Raw genomic sequence first — 22,637 nt, 5'->3', positions numbered from 1 at the left:
ATTCATTTTATGACAGAGACCTCACAAACGCAGTGCGGTTATAGAATTGGCATATGTACAGTACAGTAATAGTTTTAATATGTGTAATTGATTTGATGACAATACCCTCAACTCTACCCTAGTTTTAAGGTAAACTGATTCGACCAGATAGTATTTTGCAATGAGTGCACAATGTAGCATTAAAATTTAATTTTCTCTATGCAACATGTAGTGTATTGCACATAACATGGAATAAACAATGAAGAACATCTCACAGGCACTATGCAAGCCTCGTGTACAAGTAGTATGCAACTGAAAGCTGTATACCTAGCTGCATGCCTTGCAACCTTTACTAATGGCCGCTTAGTCATATGAGAGTCGAGACATGGCTAGCCGCTAAAGAAATCGAGCTGCATTATGCTGGTAGCATAATGTGAAAACCAAATCCACAAAAACCCAAATAAAAATAGAAACCTCAGGCTCGAAGAGATGTGTAACTTACTAAGTTGATGGACAGTGGTCTCCAACTTCCAGGCTCCAGCGATTCCAACGACTCAAGGCTCCAGCAGCCGTAGGCTAACAAGTAGCAGCAGCGACTCGTTACTTCTCTTGGCTCCAAGCTGCAGTGTGGACTCTTAAGCAGCGACTCCGACGACTCCTCCAAACTCCAATAGTGACTCCTCCAACTCTCGAATCTCAGCAATGACCGCCGACTCGTCTTGGCTCCAAGCTCCAATAGCAAATAGCAACTGAAATGAGGAGAGCGACAACATGAGTAAATACTAAAAAGTTAAAACCTGAAGGACAAAACGTGGCGATTTTTACCCAAGGGAACCATTAAAAAGTTAAATTTGTTCCCGATATGGTTTTTTTGCGTGATTCGTTCCGGGTGTTCGTCCTTTTGCATGGATCTGTTCCCGATAGGGGCTTTTTTTGTAAGGATCTATTTACGGAAATCCAGATACGGATCACGATTTTTTCGGATTCGTATTTGGATTTCCGGAAAGGGATCCAAAACTACCTAAAGACTTTGAAACGTCGCAGAAATCAGATTCTTCGTTTCCGTAAACACTAGAACCCCGTGAAAACATTTCAGTATCGTTTCCAACGAGTTTCGTACCCGAATTCGTTTATTATTTGGCGAATGACGTTTCCAGAGTTTTTGCTGGGCTTTTCTGGTAACTTAGATTTAAAAAGACCAGAAGCAATTCATACATACATATTTTCTATGCTTTCTAAAACTGTGTTGCACCCATGCCAACAAATATCAGTGCTGATCTCTTTCAAATTCTTGTCAGTTGTATCTCATGAACAAATACTTGTTTTGCTTAAATGAACCTGTTGTTTCTAGAGACTGTTCAATGGAAGAGAACAATGTCGGGCCTCCAACTGAAGGTTTTTAGTAACATGAGGAGGTATCCCTCTTCTAACCAAGATCTAAATTTGATTTATACCCAATATATGGGAAGATCAACAATCTTGAGGTATAAATTCCTCGAACTGCAAAGTATTCAATTATAACAAAACAACGCAGAATTCCAATGTAAAGATAACATATGTATGCAGAGGGCACCTTTATCTTCCTTAACCAGCATATAGAGATGATGAGAGAAGTGAAATGTGTTAGTTTTTTGTAACTCAGACAAGTGTTCTAGTCTCATGAGGTGTCAATGAGGCTAGGAGCACAAGGGAATTAATTATCTCCAATTCCAGTTTATTCTTCTTAAGTAAAATGTCTTAATTAGATTATTAATCAATTTTAATTATTTTCATGAGTCTAACTTAGGAAAGCAGGTTAATTAATCAATATTAATCGAGACGAGTCGATTTCTCTATAGTGACTTCTAGAAAAGTGAGTTGATGGAATCAAGATGATGTTAGCCATCGATCGAGATTAGATCTTGGTTGTTGATTGCCCAGTGAGAGATTAGAAGAGGAAGTCGATGGGCATCTTGGAGATCATTTGATTGAGCAAGGGCACAATGATAACATGGGACACTAGCGAAGTTTTAGCAATGATTGAGCGAGAAGCAATTTTCGAAGAATTTCTTCATTGATTCTCTTCTAGTTTCTGAGATCCAGAGGAGGGGAGATTGCTAGTGCAATTTGATTGCAGGAGGTCGAGATGTTCATTTAGTGTGCGAAGGTTTTCTAGAGGGCCGAGTTTGTAGATTTCACGTGTAGGACAGCGAGACCATTCTAGGGGTTGAATTCTTCCAGGGTAGGTCGAGTTGTTTGCCAGAGGAAGCTGAGTTTGCCAAGGTTTGTGAGGCCATATTTCCTTCAGTAAAGGCCGCACATGTGAGGTTGTATGCTTGTGTAGGAGGGCCGAGAATTTCTTAAAGAGGCCGAATTATCTTGTAGAGGGAGGTTGAGTTCCTTCCAGGTGTTTTGATGTGTTGTTAGTTGGAGAAAATTGGTTTGTTGGAGCTTTGCCAGTTTACGACAAACAATTGTAATAATTTTCAATTACAGATTCGCTGAAGAATAATAAAACCCTCATTTGCAGAATTGGTTTTCCCCACATTGGGGTTTTTCAAGGGACAGTTTGTCCAAAAATCTTGGTGTCTATTTTATGTGTGTGGTTTTTCTCAGTTCCTGTGGTTTATTAATTGGTGATTTTTGCAATAGTGTTTTTATTCAATATTTGCAGTAAATTAATTTACTGGGACAAATAATCATTAAAAGATAGGAGAGTAATTACCAAATCAATTGCAATAGATTTTTCACATGGTACCAGAGAAGATCTAAAGTGTAAAATATTATTTTGAATCTCAATGCAAGGTGCAAGAGAGGGAACTAAAGGTTTATAAAACCCAGTTCGACTTGTTCGAGATTTACTTGGAGTTTGCTTATTCTATTCTGAGGGTTTCAGAGAAATGGCTTCAGTTGGTTTATGGGATCAGGATAGATTAGAGGGAAGATCTAACTTTGGCATATGGAAATCCAAAATCTTGTTAATATTGGAGGAGAATGGTCTAAAGGAATGTGCTAGCAATGTTGTAGCTGTGTCAACAGATGCAACATAACGTGTGCTTACAAGAAGGAAGATGCCAAAGTCGGGCGCATTTTTCTAGATGGCATCAAGGTTAACATTGTGCCTCATATAGCAGAAGAGGATACATGAAAGAAGATGTGGGATGCAGTTTGTAAACTCTATCAAGATTCTTGTGTAAACATGAAATTGATCTTGTGGGAGAAACTCCGAAGCATGAAACCATAAAGGGAGAAACTGTTGTATCTTACCTTACCAGTGTCAAACGTGTCAAGGAAGAATTGGCAAGGGTTGGTGAGAAGATTGAAGATGGCGAGCTCGTAGAAAAAACCTCAATGGGTTTACTTAGGATTGGGATGTCTTCATACAAGTTATTACAGGAAGGCATGATCTTTCATATTGGGAAAGACTATGGTCAGATTTTACCAAAGAAAAACTTAGGAGGAGTCTCGTCAATGGCACTAGCACCAGTCGTCAGAAGGGTGAGGGAGAATAGGAAAACATGGCTCTTACAGGGAAGAATAAAGCAAGGAAGGGATCCAATAAAGGGTCCAAAGCCAAGGGGGATAAGAAGAAGGACCTATCAAAGGTCAAGTGCTGTGGGTGTCACAAGTTTGGCCACTGTGTCAGCAATTGCCCGCAGAGGAAGAAAAGTGATAAAAATGGCAAGAAGAAGACGACAACTTCAACAAATGTAGATGAGCTTTCCAGCTAGATGGAAGAGGAGTTCGCACTCATAGCTTTCTTGACTAACTCAACCTCACAACATGTTTGGTATATAGATAGTGGGGCGTCATTCCATATGACAAGAGTTAGAGAATACTTCTCCAATTACAAGGAGGAGGAAATAAGATTCCATATCATGATGGGGAATAAGTCCAAGTGCAATCTAATTGGGAGAGGGATAGTCCTATTTCAAAGGGAGTTTGGCAAGCCAATTCTAATTCATGATGTGCTGCATGTGCCAGGAATGGGGATGAACTTGATTTCCGTTTCTATTCTGTGGGAGAAAGGGTACAATGTACTCTTTAGAGGTCAGAAGGTGTTGATTAAGCACCAAGAGTAGAATTTGCCCATAGTAATTGGAGTCAAGACCGAAAAACTTTATAGGTTGCAAATGAATACTCCAAAGGCACTTGTAAGCAACAACAATCCAAGAGATCAGGGAGAGCTTTGGCATAGGAGGATGGGCCAAATCCATCATGGGGCACTTAAGTTGCTCAGGGAGAGAGTGATAGGTGTTCCAAAGGTGAGCATTGAGCACGAGAATGTGTGTAAGCGATCTGTGTTGGGGAAGTTTCCTAAGGCAGCTTTTCCGAGTGACACCAAATCCAAAGGTGTTCTTGATTTGATTCATTCTGATAAATGTGGTCCGATGTCGACTCAGTCTCTCAAATGGTATGAAGATCATTACCTTAATTGATGATCACTCTAGGAAGACCAACAATGAAGTCTTTAGTCGCCTCCAAGAGTTCAAAGCTCTTGTGGAGAAGCTTCTGCGGCCAGATAATGAAGGCAAGTACACAAGAAAAGCCTTCGAGATCTTCTGTATTAGGGAGGTCATCAAGAGGGAGTGGACAGTTCCTTACAACCCACAGTAGAATGGGGTTGCTGAGAGAAAAAACCGTGCCATATAAAAGGCAACAAGGGTCATGTTGTATGACCAGGATATGACATGATACTTATGGGAAGAGGCATGTAGTGTGTTAGTTTGTGTAGCTCGGACAAGTGTTCCAGTCTCAGATTGTGTTTATGAGGCTAAGGAACACATTTTCTCCAATACCTAGAATTGGTTTTGCAAGAAAGGGCCCTGATTGGATTTAATTAAGCAGTTAATTAAATTTCCCGAATCTAACTTGGGGAAATAAGCTTAATTAATCAATATTAATTGGGGTAAATCAATTTTCATCTAGAGACATCTGGAAAAGTCTCTTGATGGAGTCAAGATGATCTTAGCCATTGGTTGTGATTGGATCATGGCCGTTGATTCGTCAACAAGAGATTATAAGAGGAAATCAATGAGCATTTGGAGAACACACAAATTTGCAATGAGAGCAAGGGCGTAGAGGTAGCATAGGGACATTTGTAGCAGGGGTTTCAACATAGATTACCGGAGAGATTCTTCACAGATATTTCCAGGAAATTAGGGGGTCGATTTTTCTGCAGTGAGGTCGATTTTCTAGCAGTGCGAGTTACTCCAAAAGGGGGTGCGAATTGCTCAAAGAGGAAAATTTCTTGAGCAATAATATTTGCACAGAAGAGATCGATTTACATAGGAGGATAGATTTACCAGAGGAGACAAAGATTAATTAGCCAGCTAGTGCGAGTTGCCAGGAGGGCCGAGTTTCTCAGCCAAGCCGCACGTGTGAGTCGAAATTAGCTTCAGAGGGAGGATGACTTGATTTTGGTGGGTCTTATAGCTTCCAGGAGGTCAAAAGAGTCTAGCAGAGGTGAAGAATAATTTGGTTGGAGCTTTTCCAGTGCGAGGCAAGCAATTGTAATATTTAGCTGAAGTATTAATAATAAAACCCTCATTTGCTAAATTGGTTTTCCCTTAGGAGTTTTTCTAGCGACAATTGTGCAAAAGCAATGGTGTTCATTATCTGTGTGTGAGCATATATTTTTTAGTTCCTGTAGTATTTATTTTTCGTGAAGTTGCAATTGTGTTTCATTTAGTATTTGCCGAAAGTATTTTGAAGTCGACAAATAACATGAAAAGATAGGAGAATAACAACTAGTAACCAAAATTAATAAAAAAACTCTCATCTGCTAAATTGGTTTTCCCTTCGGGGTTTTTCTAGCGACAATTGTCCAAAAGCAATGGTGTTCATTATTTGTGTGTGAGCATATATTTCTCAGTTCCTGTAGTATTTATTTTTCGTGAAGTTGCAGTTGTGTTTCATTTAGTATTTGTCGAAAGTATTTTGAAGTCGAAAAATAACATGAAAAGATAGGAGAATAACAACCAGTAACTAGAACAATAATTTGAAATTTCACATGGCATTAGAGTGGATCTGAGGGCAGAAGGAGGTACTATGCAGATCCAAATGTAGAGGGTTTGCATAAACTAAGGCAGGGTACAAGAAGAGAAAGCACAAGGGTTTTTCCCCAGATCATAATTGTTCATGTTATTCCCCTATTTATTTGAGTTTGCAGAATTTCCAGTTTTCTAGGGATGGTCGCAGCAAGATTGAGAGATCAGGATAGGTTGGACGGGACCTCCAAATTTGCAGTCTAGAAGGCCAAGATATTGTTCCAATTTGATGAGTATGGTATGGAGGAGTTTGCTACAACAATTATAGTTGTGCCAACAGATCCTATCTATGAAATTTTCCTTGAGTTGCAGTAACTAGAAATTTATTCTTCTAACTGATTAATTATGCAGTTTATTTGTTACGACAAATAACAAATAAATCACATTGCAATTCTTCACAATAAAATTATGTTGTGGAAAATAAACTGGACTTGAGAAAATAGATACACACACAATAAAAATGACACTAATATTTTTGGACTAACATCCCTGGAAAAACCCCGAAGGGAAAACTAGTGCAGCAGATGAGGGTTTATATTTATTATTATGCAACAGTAAATTCTAATGACAATAATTTGGATGCTAAATTGGCAATCCTCCAGCAATAATCTCGCCAAAAATATCTTGGAGAAAATTCGCCCTCTGCCAAAATAATTCAGCCTCCCCCTGGCTTGCTCGCACTATCTAGTTGGCTGCTCACACTGTTAGCTTGGGCAAGTCGTATGGCCTCTAGAACTGCCTCCAACTGGGTTGTCTAGCCTCCCTTTATCACTAGAAATAAGTTGTTTTGTCGGTGCTCTCTCAGACTTCTGCCACTGAATTGATCTCTTTCTGACACCGGCATTGGGGTTTTTGGCTCACTCACTCAACCTGAACGACTTTCTGTGGAATATTTGGGCCTCCTCTCTGCTGGCTCTTCGGAACTGGAAATCACTATGAGATTTCTTCGGAATTTCTTTGTTGTTGCTCCCTCTTGCTACTGCTCTCCTTCTGGCTCAAACTCTTCTTCCCTGCTCAATCTCTTCAACTGGATAACTCGATCTACCAAGGAACTCGCTCTCCTTGTGTCTCACCACTTTCTCAAGTGTATCTCATCCAACGCCATCAACTTGTTAGTATTTTTAGCATCGGTTGTGTTCTAGCCACAAAATTTGGTGGAGAGGCTAGAATACATGAGATCTCCAAAACCCATAAATCGTTTCTGGAAATTCTGCCTAGAAATTACTTAATTAGATTATTAACCAGTTTTTAAATATTTCCTAAGTCTAAACTTAGGAAATATGGTTAATTAATCAGTATTAGTTAAGTCAAGGCGAGAATCATCTAGAAACTCACACGGATCGATCCAGAGATGATCCTAACCATCGATTATGTTTTAATCTTGGTCGTTGGTGCTCCAACAGAGGATTATAAGAGGAGGTTGATGTGGTGATGGAGAGCACACTTGAGCAGTTTGATTTCCAAAGTAATAGCAGTCAGTTGTTGGAGAGAGCCAGAGATCGAAGCAGCGAGTGAGGGGCAGGGGCAGTGATCCGGAGGAAGTTTTCCAGATCCAGAAAGGCAGCAGCAAGAGGGTCGAGTTATTCTAGTGAGGCAGCGTAGAGCTCTGCGCAGTAGCTTCAGAGAGGGCAGTTCGATTTGCTGAAGAGAAAATCGATCTCAAATCCAGAGCCTAGACTAAGGATCCAGAGGATCGAAGAGACGAATTTCTCAGCAGAAGAAGACAGAACGAATTCATCAGAGATCAGTCAGAGACTTGACGTCATAGTCCAGCGCAGAGGGTGATGCAAAAGCTTCAGGAGGTCGAGTTTTCTGTAGGCAAGTTGTGGCGGGATTGCTTATGGAGGAAGAGTAAATTCCCTTCAATAATTTTGCCCAAATTTTCTTGTTGTGGATTGCCAATTTCAAGCATCTAGATTGTACTCAGATTTTCACTGTTGCATAATAACAAAGACCCTCACTGTTGCACCGGTTTTCTTGCGTTGGGTTTTTCCGGGGACATTTATCCACAAATAATTGTCTCATATTTTATGTGTGTGTGCTAGAATTTCTCAGTTTCCAACGCATTATTTTTCTGCAGTATTTTATTTATGAAGGTTGCAATGTGTTTATTTCGATATTTTTCATAGCAAATAAATTGTTAAACTAATTAACAATTAGGAGAGCAATAGGATTCCATATTGGAATTCTCACACAACTTGCTCTTATATTCTCTCGTTGGATCACTAATGGCAATGATTAAATCGTTATCAACGACTAAGATCATCTTAAACAAAATCAGTGAGTTTCTAGAGCTTTCTCACATTTTCTTAATTAATTCCTATCAATTAACCAGTTTTCCTAAGTTAGACTTACGAAAAATTTAAATGATGGTTAATTAAATTAAGGTGTTTTGCAAGCTCATCTCACAAAACCTTTTCTGGGTTTTGAAGATCTCGTGTTCAGTCTCTTAGACACAAATCAAGACTAGAACTCCTATTCGATGCTACAAAAACTAACACTCCCTCCTAGTGAGGAAGGTGTTCTATCCCATAACATCTTCCCTCACGTTGCTGATGTTTGACATCTGTAACATCTTGTCACTGTCCATCAAGCTACTGCGCATACTCTGATTCATCCGCTAACCCTGTCGCTGAATCACTATGCACATGCGTTGTTGCTAACACTACACTGTGCCACCTTGCACTGCTGCCAACACTGCTTATGTTGCATCTGAACTCATGCTATTGTTGCTGGTGCAACTACTGGAACTGAGAACCAATCTACTGATCCACTGTGTCCCTTTACTAACTCTGCAAATGTCTCCTAAGTCTCTGACTGCAACTAGTATCTGCACTGTCTATTGAGTAATTGTTTGCGCCCAAATGTCTCTGCGCCCTCAAGTATTTGACTTCATCTAGTCTTTGCAACTGTCTCTCAAGGTTTGACTGCGCCTATTGACACTAATCCTCTTGCTACTGTAAACTGTGGGCCCCTATAACTTAGGTGATGATCCATGAAGAAACATTTGTCTGATGTTGTCCTCCTTGGACCCTGCCCAAACTTGCAAATTTGAAGTACTAGGCTCCACGTCCTTTTGGAGGCATAGTTGCTATCAATGCAAACTCCTCCAACCTGAAGGTTAACTCATCAATATCTGCCGAAGTTGTGGTTTGATACCCCCCTCTTGTCCTTCTTTTTCTTGGGACACTGAGTGTTGTATTGACCAAACTCACCACATTTGTCATTTGTCCATTGGGTCCACAAGGAGTTAGCCTCCCTCTCCCCTTGTCCACACTTTGGGTCGAGCCTGGAACAATGCCCTAGAGGTTGATGCAACTAAAAAGAAAGTAAAAAGCATAATTTGGCCACTCTTAGCAGGAAATGTACCACAAAATGCAAAAAATGGCCGGGACATACAAATCTACAAGTGGGAAAAAGCCAACATGAGCTCTACCCCCTATCATTATGGCCATCAACCTGGTTCCTAGGGCCCCTATATTAGCCCCCTGCATCATTAAGGAACCCATGATTGTCCCAACCCCTGGTGGGCGATGAACTACCCAACGTTAAGGGGGTATTCATTGTTATATCATTCACATTGTGCTCTCATCCCCTAGAGCCCCAAGCAATTTTTAAAGAAAAATCAATAAAGGGAAAAAGGCATATGAAGAATGGTGGAAAACAAAGGACGAGGTAACTCATGTACCACGATTGTTGCCTCTTACATTCATACACCCAAGTGTGGGCTTCCCTTATCTTAGCTACCCTTGTGCTTTGGCATGTGGCTTGGAGCCTTCCTCTGATGGCCCACTTTGTTCCATCATCATATCACATGACACTTGCCACTTGATGGATGTACCATGGACCTGTCACTCCCTTAGAGGTTGAAACCACCTAATAGGGTCCTTGATTAACCTCCTTCTTGAACTTGGAGACACTTGTACACTCTAAAGCCCATTATGGAAGGGCATGCCACTATGAAGTGTCCACTTGGTTCCATGGTTTGTAAGCTCATTTATTCAATTACACTGATGATTTGTTGTACTAGAAGGTGAGGAGACGCATTGGATCTTATACAGGATTGCAAGTGGGTCTTCATCTTGGGGTTTGGTCTCCCTATATAAGGTCCAAGCCCTCCAAAGGGTCATATTGGCATTTGTACAGTGTGCGTTGAGAGCCATGGGCCTCACTATAGTAGAGAGTAGATAGCAACGCTATAGGATCCTTCAATACCACCCATTGCTCGCTCGTGTTCCACCTATTTGATGATGATGATGCACCTAAACCACCTTGCTCAGCCGGCTACACGCTTGCACCGTACACTTGGTAGTTGATCTAGGGCCCAGATGAGGTTGTGTCTCACCATGGGTGACAAAGGGAGGGCTTGCATCATTGTTCCAACCCTTACAGATGGGATACAGGCTTGATCGATCCACTTGGAGACCCATGAGGATGTTTTTGTGCCTTCACGACCACTTGGGAGCACCACAGGTCATTTGCTTGGAGATCAAGGGGCCATCCCCTTTAACACTATATGTGGAGCCCTTCCACTCATTTTGGCACACATTGGACTCCACTAGGCCTTCCAATGGCCCTCCTAGCTATTTATCTATCAATTCAGTGCTCTTGAGAGGCTTATTTTCCATATTGTGGAGCTATTTGGTGGGCTTGTTGCCAAAGGATGTTATTTTGTACATTATTTTATTATTAGGGGCATCATTAGGCCTAATTAGGCAAATCGAACTCTTAAAGGATCATATGTATTGATGAGAGGATCATTTCATTCCTCATCATCACTTGGATTTGTATCTTTCTCTTTTTGAGAATTTCACACTACCTATTGATGGATGAATTGGAGGATATTTAATGCATTTTGATGTTTGGATTGTTGCTATTCTATCTTGGAGCTTCTCTCTTGCAAACATGATGGATGGATATACTCTTTTTTCCATGTAAGTTTCTCTTTTATGCGAAATTTTCATTATATGTCTAATGTATGAAATATTGCATCATGATGTAGTTTGTGCTCTGCGAAAACCTTGAATCCCTTGGCATATCTTGATCTATTGCATGTGTTACTCATTGGGCAATAAGGGTGAATGTTCCTAGGGGTATCTTTGAAGATTCAACCTTGAAACTCCATCTAGCTTTGCAAAATGAAGTGTTAATTCCTTATGTAACCTAACTAGCACCTTCGAGACTAGCGAAGTTGCATATTGGACTCCTTAATGAAGAAAAAGGTCTAAAATCAAATGTCATTCTTGATTCCATTCTCCCAATAGACAAGGCATTGATCTAATCCTTGGTGATCACCTTAAAGATTATCTCTTTTCACCTCTTTTCCCTTTCTCCAAGCCCTAATCCTAGAGGTCTCCTAGGGCATCAAGCAAAATTCATTAGAGCCATCCATTATGAGACCGAGTTTGGACTACAACTGTGTTGGGGTTTTCCCTAGGGCGTCACAAGTTTTGAAGGATTTTCCACAACTAGATTTGGAATTATCTCAAGCCCTAGATCCAACATCGTTCTTATCCCTAAGTTTCCTTGGTTAGTGCCTTCCTCAAGGGCCATTGCAATAAAACTCAAGTCAAATTCAATTTCATTGACCCTCTTCTTCTCCCATGCTTGGTTTAGATCTTTTGTTTGAAGTTTCAAACAAAACCCTAAGCCTTGCTTGGGTCCTCTTTGTGGTCCCATACCTTTATTATTCCTTATCTTACAGCGGGCACCTTAGAAAACCATCCTCTCTTGGGAATCCTAGGTGTAGGGCATCCCTTATCAAGCAATATCTCTAATCCCTAGGTCTAGGCCTCCTTGAGCCTTTCTTGGAGAGCCCCACACCCTTGCTTCTAGAGCAAGTAAATCTTATCATTTGAGTTTCTCTTGTGAATGCGCTCTTGAAGTCACTATCAATCCCATCATTGACTTATCATTCATAGTGATTTCCCTTATACAAGGACTCCTCCCATCGGTGAAAGCTCATAAAGAGCAGGGGACATCGACTTAGGTGACAGTGGGTCCGTGTCCCATTATTGCCACTTGGTCTAGTAGTTACCCCTTTGGAACCCCTCCTAGGACCCCTACTAGATTGAGCGGTAACAAACCTGTTCAGTGAGAGGTTGGAGGCAACTAAAATCTACTATGATAATCAGAGTTGCATCAGGCTCTCTGAAAATCCAATGTTTCATGATAGATTGAAACACATTGACATCTAGTATCACTTCATCAGAGATTGTGTGCAGCGTGGAGCATTCTAGCTACAACATGTTCCCACAGAAGAGCAGGTTGCAATATACCCATGAAAGCTCTTAGGTGAACTATGTTCATATAATTCAGAGAACAAATGGGTATAGTGGAGAACCCCTTTCAATAGCAGGGACAAGAGTTTTGGTTCTCAGTTGTAGTAGTTCTAGCAATAGCAACATGAGATCAGATGCAACGCAACGCAGACTTTACAGCAGTACAGGGTATACAGTGTAGTGTCAACAGCAGTGCAGGTGCACTATGGTTCAACTATAGAGTGGCAGATGAATCAAAGTTGTGCAGTAGTTGGTTGGCAGTGGCAGGTTGACACAGTTGTCAGACATCAGCAATGTGTATGGGAGGATGTTATGAGATAGTAGAACACCTTCCTAGCTAAGAGTGAGTGTTAGTTTTGTAGCATCGAACTAGTGTTCTAGTTTCGACTTTGGTTAGAGAGGCTAAGGAACACAAGAGCTCCAGAACCCAGAAGAAATTTCAAGAGAAAACACCTAGAGATGGTTCAATTGAGTTAATTAGTCGATAATTAAATATTTCCTAAGTCTAACCTAGGAAAAGTGATTAATTAAGAGGAATTAATTGAGAAAGGTGAGATTTTTCTAGAAATTCGCCTGGATCGACTTAGAGATGATCTTAGTCGTTGATGGGGATCTAATCATGGTTGTTTGTGAGCCAACAAGAGATTATAAGAGGAGGTCAATAGGGTTGGAGCTAGACACACTGAGAGATCGATTTCCTAGGTAGATCGAGCTATCCAGCAACTGCCACTGAGTAGGGAAGAGGAGTTTGAGCCAGAGGAGAAGCAAAGTCAGTGAGGGGCAGAGACAGTGATTCTGGAGGAGACTCCAGTTCCAGAGAGGCAACAACAAGTGATAGAAATATTCTACAGTGAAGTTGTGTAGGGGCTGCATTGTAGCTTCAGTGAGTAGTTCGATTTAGCTGTGAGGGAGGTCAATTCAGCGTCCAAAGGCCGAATTTTTTTTCCAGAGGGCCGGAGAGTCACTTCCAGCAGTAGAGACATGCATGATGCCTTGATTAGAGGCAAAATTGAGCCACAAGTGTGAGGGTCTATGCAAAGGTAGTGTAAAAGGCCTGTGGAAAGGTTTGGAGACCAAATTTTTTGAGGTGGCCAGTGTCAAGATTGCTTGTGGAGAGAACTTTCTCTCTAATATTTTTGTTAGATATTTTCTAATTGGATAGCCAGTTGGGCATCCATAAATTGTACTCAGAGTATTTCAATGTTGCATAATAATAAAATCTTCATCTGCTGCACCGGTTTTCCCTCTTTGAGTTTTTCTGGGGACATTTGTCTAAAAATAATTGTGTCAATTTTATTGTGTGTGTGCTCTATATTTATCAGTTTCTAGCATTTTGTTTTCCGCGACGTTTTTATGGTGAAAATTGCAGTTGTGATTTTATTTGTTATTTGCCATAGCAAAGAAACTGCACTTAATTTTTAATCAGTTAGAAGAATAATTTCTAGTGGCTGTAATAGATTAAAAATTTCACAGGACACTATTAGGCAAGGTGCCCTTGGATTGCAATGATGCCAAGGACGAAATACTGCTCATACTAGATGAGTTGCAGCTCTAGATGAAAGATATGGACAGTAGACTGGAACACATTGAAGCACAACTTGCCCCACCTTCCAACCCAAGGAATACTAACAAACATGCTCAAGACCCCATTGAGGTGGATCCCTTGTTTCTTCATAGATTTCATGATAGCTCTTTGGTTCTCTAGTTTTTATAGTTACTCTATCGATTGTCAACCACAGAATATTTGTCTGCTTGATAACTTCTTTTTTTCAGGTCGAAAAAAGCAATAATTGTATTTATATCAGAAATATAAACAAAACATTATACCAGTACAGCTGTTCCTCAAATATATGAGACTATACATAGGAGTGGAATTAACACCAAAATTAACACCAGAATGAGCTCCAGCCAAAACTGGAAAGCACAGCTGTTCCTCATATATGAGACTAAACATAGGAGCGTAGAAATTAACACCAAAATGAGCTCCAGCCAAAATTGGAAAGCATCAGAAACAGAGCATGCCAAGAGAACCAAAAACTAACAGCCATTTAAGGGCCGAGTCTAAAATAGTCTCGCTGATCATAGAGAAGACTAAAATTAACCACTGAGAGGCAAAACAGATCTTAACAATCTGCTCCCCGCAACAAGAAAGACAAATCAAGCTTGGAGAACCTGCGTTCACTGGAAATAGCAAAATTAGAGGATGACAAACTTCAACATCCAGAGAGAAGCATCTGGAACTAATAGAAAACAAAACCAGAAATTGATGAAAGTGCCAGAACCTAAGCAAAAGCAAGGTTAGAAATCAGGGGGAAAGAAGTCCTGAATGGAGAAAATATTTCCCTCATAGGAAACCTGCATGAACCATGAGCCTGGAGCCGCCTGAAGACCTCTTTTTGATAAATCATCTGCACGCTCGTTAAGCTCACTTTTGATGTGATGAATGGAAACTCCCTTGGATCTGGAGCCACAGGCAAGCTGAGCGGAGAGTGCAGGAACACGCTGCAAGCTTGAGCCATTTATCTCCTCCCACACAGAGCCGTGAAAGAGATTCAGAACAACAATCGTCCTACCATACTTGATAATGAGCCTTAAACAAAGAAACTTCTCCCGCACAGAGCCGAAAAAGAGATTCAGAATGACAAGAAACCCACCATATTGGATAATGAGCCTATAGAGAAACTTCAGCTATGAACAGAAACACACGATTATTTTCTGTATAAATTTTGACTTAAACTTTTCATGGCAAAGAGCCTTTTGTATTGCCAGTGGTCTGGTTTTCATAGTTACATACCACAGGATTGCAGTAACTCTCTTGATATGTAATTTTAAGGAATATCAATAGAACTTTGCAAAAAAAGAAAAAATGTATACCAAGAAAAACACCATCAAAACCTCTAGCTCGTTATCATCCATGTCATCAACAATCCACAGAACCAAGTGATGCCTCAGTCTTCCAAAGCTCTTTGTAATGAAAATCACAATGGTAATCAAAAGAATTCACTAGTACAAGCCTTATGCAAAATGAGTATTCTCAGCTGGTCCTTTGCCTTCCCAGTCCCAATTTGCCAAGTTAAGAGTGTGACATGGAAGTCTGGTTTGCAATGCAATTATAGACATTCAATTTTCATAGTGCTTTAATGGATGCATTTGAGAAAGCAGTGATGCATACAGTCAATGGGTTATTTCCTTGTTTGATCCGCAGTTATTGTTCATAGTTAGAACATATTAATTAGTATTCATATTAATCTAGTGGAATTTGTGTTCAGTGAATATTCTATAAATGTATGGATTTTATTTTTTTGCTTCAAATGTGCAGAGGAGCTATGATTCCATCTATAATGCTGGCTCTAGGTGGCAACCTTGTGGGTGGTTAGTAAATTCGTTGCACATTTCTTCGTCAACAGATTTTTGACTGTATGTTAGTGAGCTCTACTAGATGCATGTTTATTTATCTATCTTATTTCCACAGGTCCTGGAAACTCTAAGCTAGGATTTAAAACGACAGTAGCTATTATATTTGGTCGATTATTCTTGGTGCCTCCAGCTGGTCTTGGTATTGTTACTTTGGCTGACAAATTGGGTTTTCTCCCTCCCAATGACAAAATGTTTCGGTTTGTTCTCCTCCTCCAACACACAATGCCCACGTCTGTTCTTGCAGGTAACTTTTGATTCTTATTGCTTTTATTTAACAATTGTAGGTTATTTTCCCATTAGTATGCTAAAATTTGATTTATATTATTACTTGAAATTTCCTTATGTTTACCCTGTGAAAGTATCGTAATCCAAAATCAAACACAATTGTACATAAACAAATAATCTTGTCGTCAATAGAATTGAGAGGATTTAATATATAAATATATAAAATTGGAGGCGGCCTCGGAAAGGCTGGCACTGGTTAGCACCCCACGATCTATCCTTGACAAGCCGTTTTGGGCTTCTTCAAAATCAATTTCTAACACTCCAAACACGAAAAAATTAAGGCAAAAAGGGTTTAATTTGACACATCATAGTTCTCAGATATAGATCTAACTTATTGAACAGAAGAAGTAAATCATCTTCCGCATCTGAAGATTCCTTATATTCTAGTCTTCAAAGTTAAGGCCATCCTCCTTCTTCGGGTCTTTGGTTTTCCAGGCCACTATCTCATGGTTCCAGGCTTTCAGATCCTCAATTCATTAGACAATTAAGTACTGCAACAATAAAGACCTTGAAGTAGTAGAATCTTTTCAACGTTGTTACTTGTAGTAATCATGTGCCAAGTGTCAAAATCTACCCATCCACAATCAATCTTTGACGATTGCCCCAACATGTCATTTTGTGTGTTCCAATGCTTTCTAAAGAGTGACTTTTTTGGCCATTATACTCACATTAACGTACGTTCCACCATCTACTTGAATCATCAACGCACAATGATCATGGGTATTATTCCTTTGTCAATGATGCCTCTCCTCAGCGACCCTGAAACATCAACTTTTGTCGAGACTTTTATGTGACAGCTCAGTTGAATAAGGCTTCCGACTTCCTTATTTGCTTAATCCATTTTTCAATTTGTTTTTGTGCAGTAGGGGAGCTTCACTAGCAATAATTTGCTTGTTGTTGATTTGGGGTAGCATCAGATGTACTCTAGCCATGAAAATTGGTAGAAATGCTAAAGCACATGAGATCTCCAAGACCCAGAAATGGTTTAAAGAAATTCTGTCCAGTGAAGAAGATATTAAAATAATTAATATTTTTAATGGGTTCTTAAGTCTAAACTTAGGAAAAATAAAAATATTAATGGGTATTAATATAAAATTAGGTTAGAAGGTTCTAAATAACATGGATCAAGCCAAATCTAATCTTAGCCATTGATTAGAGATGTAATTTCGGCCGTTGAAGACTCAATAGAAAAAGTATAAGAGGAGGCTTGAGGGTCAATTGGAGATACACCAGAGTGATCAATTAGTTCGATTTCCTAGAGCGGGGTTTGCTAAGAAAAATCGAACCAGTGATCAGTATTGCAGCGAAAGGCAGTGAGTGCAAGGCAGAGAGGCAGAGATAGTGTCGGAAGACCAGCGTAAAGGCAGAGAGGTAGACCTAGAGCCAGAGGGAGCCACGCAGAGACCCAGAGAACCTGTGTTTGACGCAGAGGCTGCAGAAGTGATGCAGAGAGGCTACGCAGAGCCTCAGAGGGCTAATGCAGAGGCCAGGAAGGCTGATGCAGAGGTCAAGAAGGTTGATGCAGTGCTTCAGAGTGGGCTAGAAAGGGTTAGGTGGAGCAGACTTTTAGAATATCTGCTTCCGAAGAGAGGTATTACTGCCAAATTATTTTTCTCTATCGGGTGAGCTAGTTTGGCACCCAGTGTACTCAAGAAAAGTTGCTTAATAATAAAACCCTCAAAATTGTTGCACCGGTTTTCCTAAGTTGGTTTTTTATGGGGACGATTGTCGAAAAATAACGTTGTCCCTTGTGTGTTTGTCTATTTCTTTCGGCGGTTGATTTGTAGATGGTTGAGACTATATTGTGTTTATTTCTTTGTTTATATGGTTAAATAACTTGTTAGAAATTAAACAAATAGGCGAAATAAACTAGAAAATACAGATAAAATTTCTAGCGGGTAATACTTGGAAATTTCAACAGTTGTATTGCTCTTTGAGAGTGAGAAAATGTCTTATTCTATAAACTTAATCATTGTAGTTTTTCTGTCAAGTTTCACTTCAAGAATGGGACATAACTTCTCATCCATATTTTAAAAAACTATAGGTTTACCAAATATATATCCAACACCAAACACATTCAAATGCAGAAATTGATGGCAAGGGTGGGAAGTTTATGTCCTTTTCATTCAAATGCAGAAATTGATGGCAAGGGTGGGAAGTTTACTTCCTTTTCTTTTCTTCTTTTTGCTTTTTTTCCCTTTTCTTTCTTTTGAGCTAGGATGGGCCTAGGCCAATGCCAACCCCAGTGTTGGATGAAAGAATTATTTGCCTACCTGAGATTCTGTCACTAAGACTGTATAAGGTTTGTTCATGTCTAGATGCCTTGTGGGACAGATTTATCCTTACAAGTGGCTCCCACTCTCAACTCTTCCCCATAAAACTTGAACCTATAACCTGATAAAAACTAAATCCAACACAAACTCACTGATCTACTCCTCAAGAACAATTCACTTATAAACAAAACTATATTTAAAACAAAAAATTACGCCATAAAACTATCTTTAATGTTAATTGTAAATTCCATGCATCCATACTCCATATACATTGGATACTCGAATTTTGCAATAATATTAGGGATAAACATTTTGCAGAGCATTAAACTTTTTTAGCACTCATCTCAGCTAATTGAGTCTTTAATGAAAAAAAGTTTATTTAGTAATTACAGTAAATAAAATGTTAATTTAAAAATAGTCCCTTATATCGTCCCACTGCTACACCAATGACTTGATTTATATTATAAAAACTTTGAACACAATTTTAGATCCCCAAAAGTAATAACTTACGTTAATGACTTCACCGATACACCAACCATTTAAAATGTTAGAAAAAAGTGCGAACCACATATTTCTTTATTTCTTTTAGTTATGAGAAGATAATTGAGTCAATGAAGCAAAGTAATGCTATAAGTCCACAAGGGCGATGATTTTATAAATAGTAATGTAATTTTTATTAATTATAAAAAAAATTGTAATGTTCTGTCTTATTATATAAATATAAAAATAAAATTTAAAAATAAATTAATAATTAAAATAAAATTGAGGTTAAAATTTAAAAATAAATTAATAATTAAAATAAAATTGAGGTAAGTTAGTTTGTTGTAGTTATTCTAAGTTGTTATGACTCATGTTTTTTTATAGTATTTTTCTCAATAGTCTTGAGAGGCGTTCTAGTGAGATAGACATATTGCTTTTTCATGCTTGATGTATTCGGCCCTTTTCCTATGAAGCTTCAAAATAAATGCTCCCAGCTTCTCGACAAACCCCCCTCTAAATAGATTATCCCAAGAGCTAACTTTCCCTGTTGTCTTTGAAGGCCTCACATTCTAAAATGAAATGTTTTTCTGACAAAATAAAATTAAAATAAATACAACAAAATAAAATATAATACAACAAAATATAATAAAAGTAACTCTATGTGAAAACATTTTTAGGTCAAAATAAAATAAAAATAATAATAGAAAAATAAACATAAAAATAAAAATAATTTCATGGTATTGACCCATGGTATTCATGTGGAATATAGCCTATTTAAAGAGGGAAATTAAACCAACTTAGATCCATCTTAATTCTAAATCTACCAAGCACCAAGAGGGATCAAATCTCTTGAAATGAAATGTCTTTTAAAATGTAAAGAGATTTGATCTCTCTCGACCTTCAATAGATCTAGAATAAATATAGATGTAGGCTGATTAACTAAACAATAATGTTCATGAAATTATTAATTAGATAAATCATGGTGTTCATTAAATTAAGTTAAATAGTACCTATGCAATAAAAAATTATATGCAATTAGTTTTGGTTGACTCATCAAACTTTCTCAAGTTTTTAATATTTTTTTTCGCATGACCAAAATAATAAAAAATAGAAGACTTTTAATGTGTCATTCTTATTTTTATTTTTATTTTTAGACTATTTTTAGTCTCATGAACCATAAAATATCATTTCATTTTTGTGTCGACCAAGGTGTGATATTGAAATGATACTTATATCTAATTATCTTTCTTAATATAATATGAAAAATGGGAAATTCAGAAAATAAAAACATCTTCTTGAACTTCGACTTTCTGCAGCGGCCATGCCTATTAGTTAACACCCTTCATCGAGATGAGGAACTTGCTTTTCCTCAAATATCAACTTCTAACAAATTTTAAAGTTGATTTAAAGCTTCTCTATGTATTCTTTCATTGGGGTGAAACAACTCAATAAGACCTACTGATCAAAAGAATAGGCTTATAAAAAGGAAAAAGAAATTGATAGGATTTAAAAAAAAAAAATGGTGGATATTCAGACGTTTCATTGGTTGTATTTAATGAGTTACCTACCCATGCTAGTCAGCTAAACAGTTTATATATACCATTGCGAAATAAACACGATAACAAGCTTCAGTCGATGTATATGAATGCAGGGGCTGTTGCTAATTTAAGAGGCTTCGCAGAAATGGAAGCATCCGCAATTCTATTTTGGATCCACATTTGTGCAGTTTTTTCCATGGCTATCTGGATAATTTTGTATCTTCATTTGTTATTTTAATTAAGCAGCTGTGTGACTTAATTCTTTTAGCATCAAGTACATGTTTTTCTTCTAGTCATCCTCGATGACCATTTGTCAGCATGAGACAGAAGGAAAGCTTCCATGCAAACGCCAATATTAGGGACCGTTCTGCAGCAACTCCATAAGTTTTCTCTTCTCCTGTTTGTGATAATAGTCATATCTGGGTTGTAATAAGCATTATTGTTATCATTGGCATCGTATTATTCAACTGTAAGCTGATGTGTGACAGAGCTTGGATACTGTCCAGCAGCAAATCTGTCATTTTTCAAATTTGGTGTCTTTAAACATTTTTTAAATATCCGCTCCTAGTTTTGCCTTTTCAAGAGTGCCTCGTAATTCTTCAAATGATTTTTTGGAAATATGGCCATGGGCTTGGCCTGGAAACAATGGTTATATAGTAATAAAGGAACAACTGTGATATCTCGGTAAATCTCATGATGATGTTTATGTTTGCTTTTCATAATCTGGTGCAGGTTACTTGGTTTGAATATCCGTGGAAACATGTGGAGTCAATAGGGTTTATTGGCGAATTTGGTTATCTTGATATTTTACATATTTATATGATGTATCTGGGAAATGATGAATGAGAAACAACTTTAATTCATTTTTAGTTATTCATAGTAGTTGAAAATAATTTAAAAATTACGTCTGGGCCAATATTTTTAGTTTAGATGGTTGGTATTAGAAAGCCTGAGCAATAAATATAATTATGAGAGATTAAGTGGTAAAATTAATATTTACAGGGTTGAAGTAAGATATTTTATTATACAAGATGAACAATTACAATTATAGTTACAATTTCTTCCATTTTTTTAGTTTTATAAATATATATTGAAGTAGGTACAATGGTTATGCAAATTATTGGTAGATTGGTAAACCAACACAGTTAAATTAACTACCAAAAATTGACTTAAGTAGTTTCATTTTTTATATTTTTTTTAATTAATTGTTGTCACATTGTTTAAACTTTTTTGCCATTTCATTTCAGTAGGAGTAACCTCAGCTCAGCCCTCTTCAATTGTTGGCTTGAATGCATCCTTATCCATCCTTGAACATGCCTACTTACGTAGTCCATCACTCACATGATATTGTTTCTCTTGTATACCATTGCTCCCATGTTAATAAACAACCTATCACTCACTACACAATTTGCCTCAGAGCCATGGAGCCTAGAGTTTCTAGAGAATGTTCTTCCCAAGAGGATCAACTTGACTTAGGATGTCATGAATTGCCTTGGGGTCAATAATTGTGGAAGTTTCCTAATTGCTTGTGGTCCTAAGTGTCTAGATACATCCTCTCACATCTAATGACTTTTATAATGAGACCTTCTTAGGGTAGAAAGGAGAAGAATAGAGTGAAATAACCTTATTATGTTATAAAAATACCACTAGGTTAGGCCCTCGTTTCATGAATGAGGCCAGTTTACGAGTTAGTCAAGGAAGGCTAAAGGGCAAGGGATGAAAGGAGGATTCTACAAATTAGAATGTATACTTGTCTTTTGTATTGTTGTTAAATATTATTAGATTTTGTAGCTCAAACAGGGGTTTTAGTCTCAGGTGATGTTAATAAGGCCAAGAGCACAAGAGGATTAATTATCTTCAAACCTAAAAAAAAATACTAAGGGAAAATGTTTTAATTGGATTATTAACTAGTTTTAAATTATTTTCCTATGTCTATCTTAGGAAAATAGGTTAATAATTACTAAGACAAGTCTATTTCTCTTTAGTGACTTCCATAAAAGTAACTTGATGGAGTCAAGATGATCTTAGCCATTGATCGAGATTAGATCTTGGTCATTGACATCTCAACGAGAGATTATAAAAGGAAGTCGATGAGCATCTTGGATATCATAGTGAATTAGTAAGGGTGTAGTGATAGCGTGGGGTTTGACACCAACGAGGGTTTGAGCAGTGATTGAGGAGATTTGTTAGAGAGTTTTCTAGTTTCTGATAGATAGGAAACCAAATTATTTCTGCAGAGGGAGGAGGTCGAGTTTGCCAGTGCGAGTTGCAAGTTTACTAATGTGAGTTGTTGGAGGACCAATTCATGTTGTCAGTTGCTAGAGCAAGTTGTTGGAGGTAGAATAACTTGCCAAA

The 22,637-nt window shown here is 38.3% G+C and overlaps 1 protein-coding gene across 2 annotated transcripts in view; it reads left to right on the top strand.

Moving 5' to 3' along the window:
- The window catches only part of LOC149197888 (protein PIN-LIKES 6-like), a 442,686-nt gene extending 421,715 nt beyond the window's left edge, over nucleotides 1-20,971 (top strand). For both annotated transcript variants that reach the window (XM_089406022.1, XM_089406023.1), the window contains exons 10-12: nucleotides 15,609-15,661; nucleotides 15,762-15,950; nucleotides 20,396-20,971. In XM_089406022.1, coding sequence (XP_089262148.1) covers nucleotides 15,609-15,661; nucleotides 15,762-15,950; nucleotides 20,396-20,520 — 367 coding nt within the window. In that variant the 3' untranslated portion in view covers nucleotides 20,521-20,971. The remainder of the gene's footprint in view (nucleotides 1-15,608; nucleotides 15,662-15,761; nucleotides 15,951-20,395) is intronic.
- The last annotated feature ends 1,666 nt before the right edge of the window (nucleotides 20,972-22,637 follow it).

This window comes from Pinus tabuliformis, chromosome 2_2 (genome assembly GCF_031772625.1).
Source record: "Pinus tabuliformis cultivar Carrire ecotype Pingquan chromosome 2_2, CPIR1, whole genome shotgun sequence".
Lineage (NCBI taxonomy): Eukaryota > Viridiplantae > Streptophyta > Pinopsida > Pinales > Pinaceae > Pinus > Pinus tabuliformis.
The sequence above is the reverse complement of the archived record's forward strand: the minus strand, read 5'-3'. Positions and strand labels throughout refer to the sequence as shown.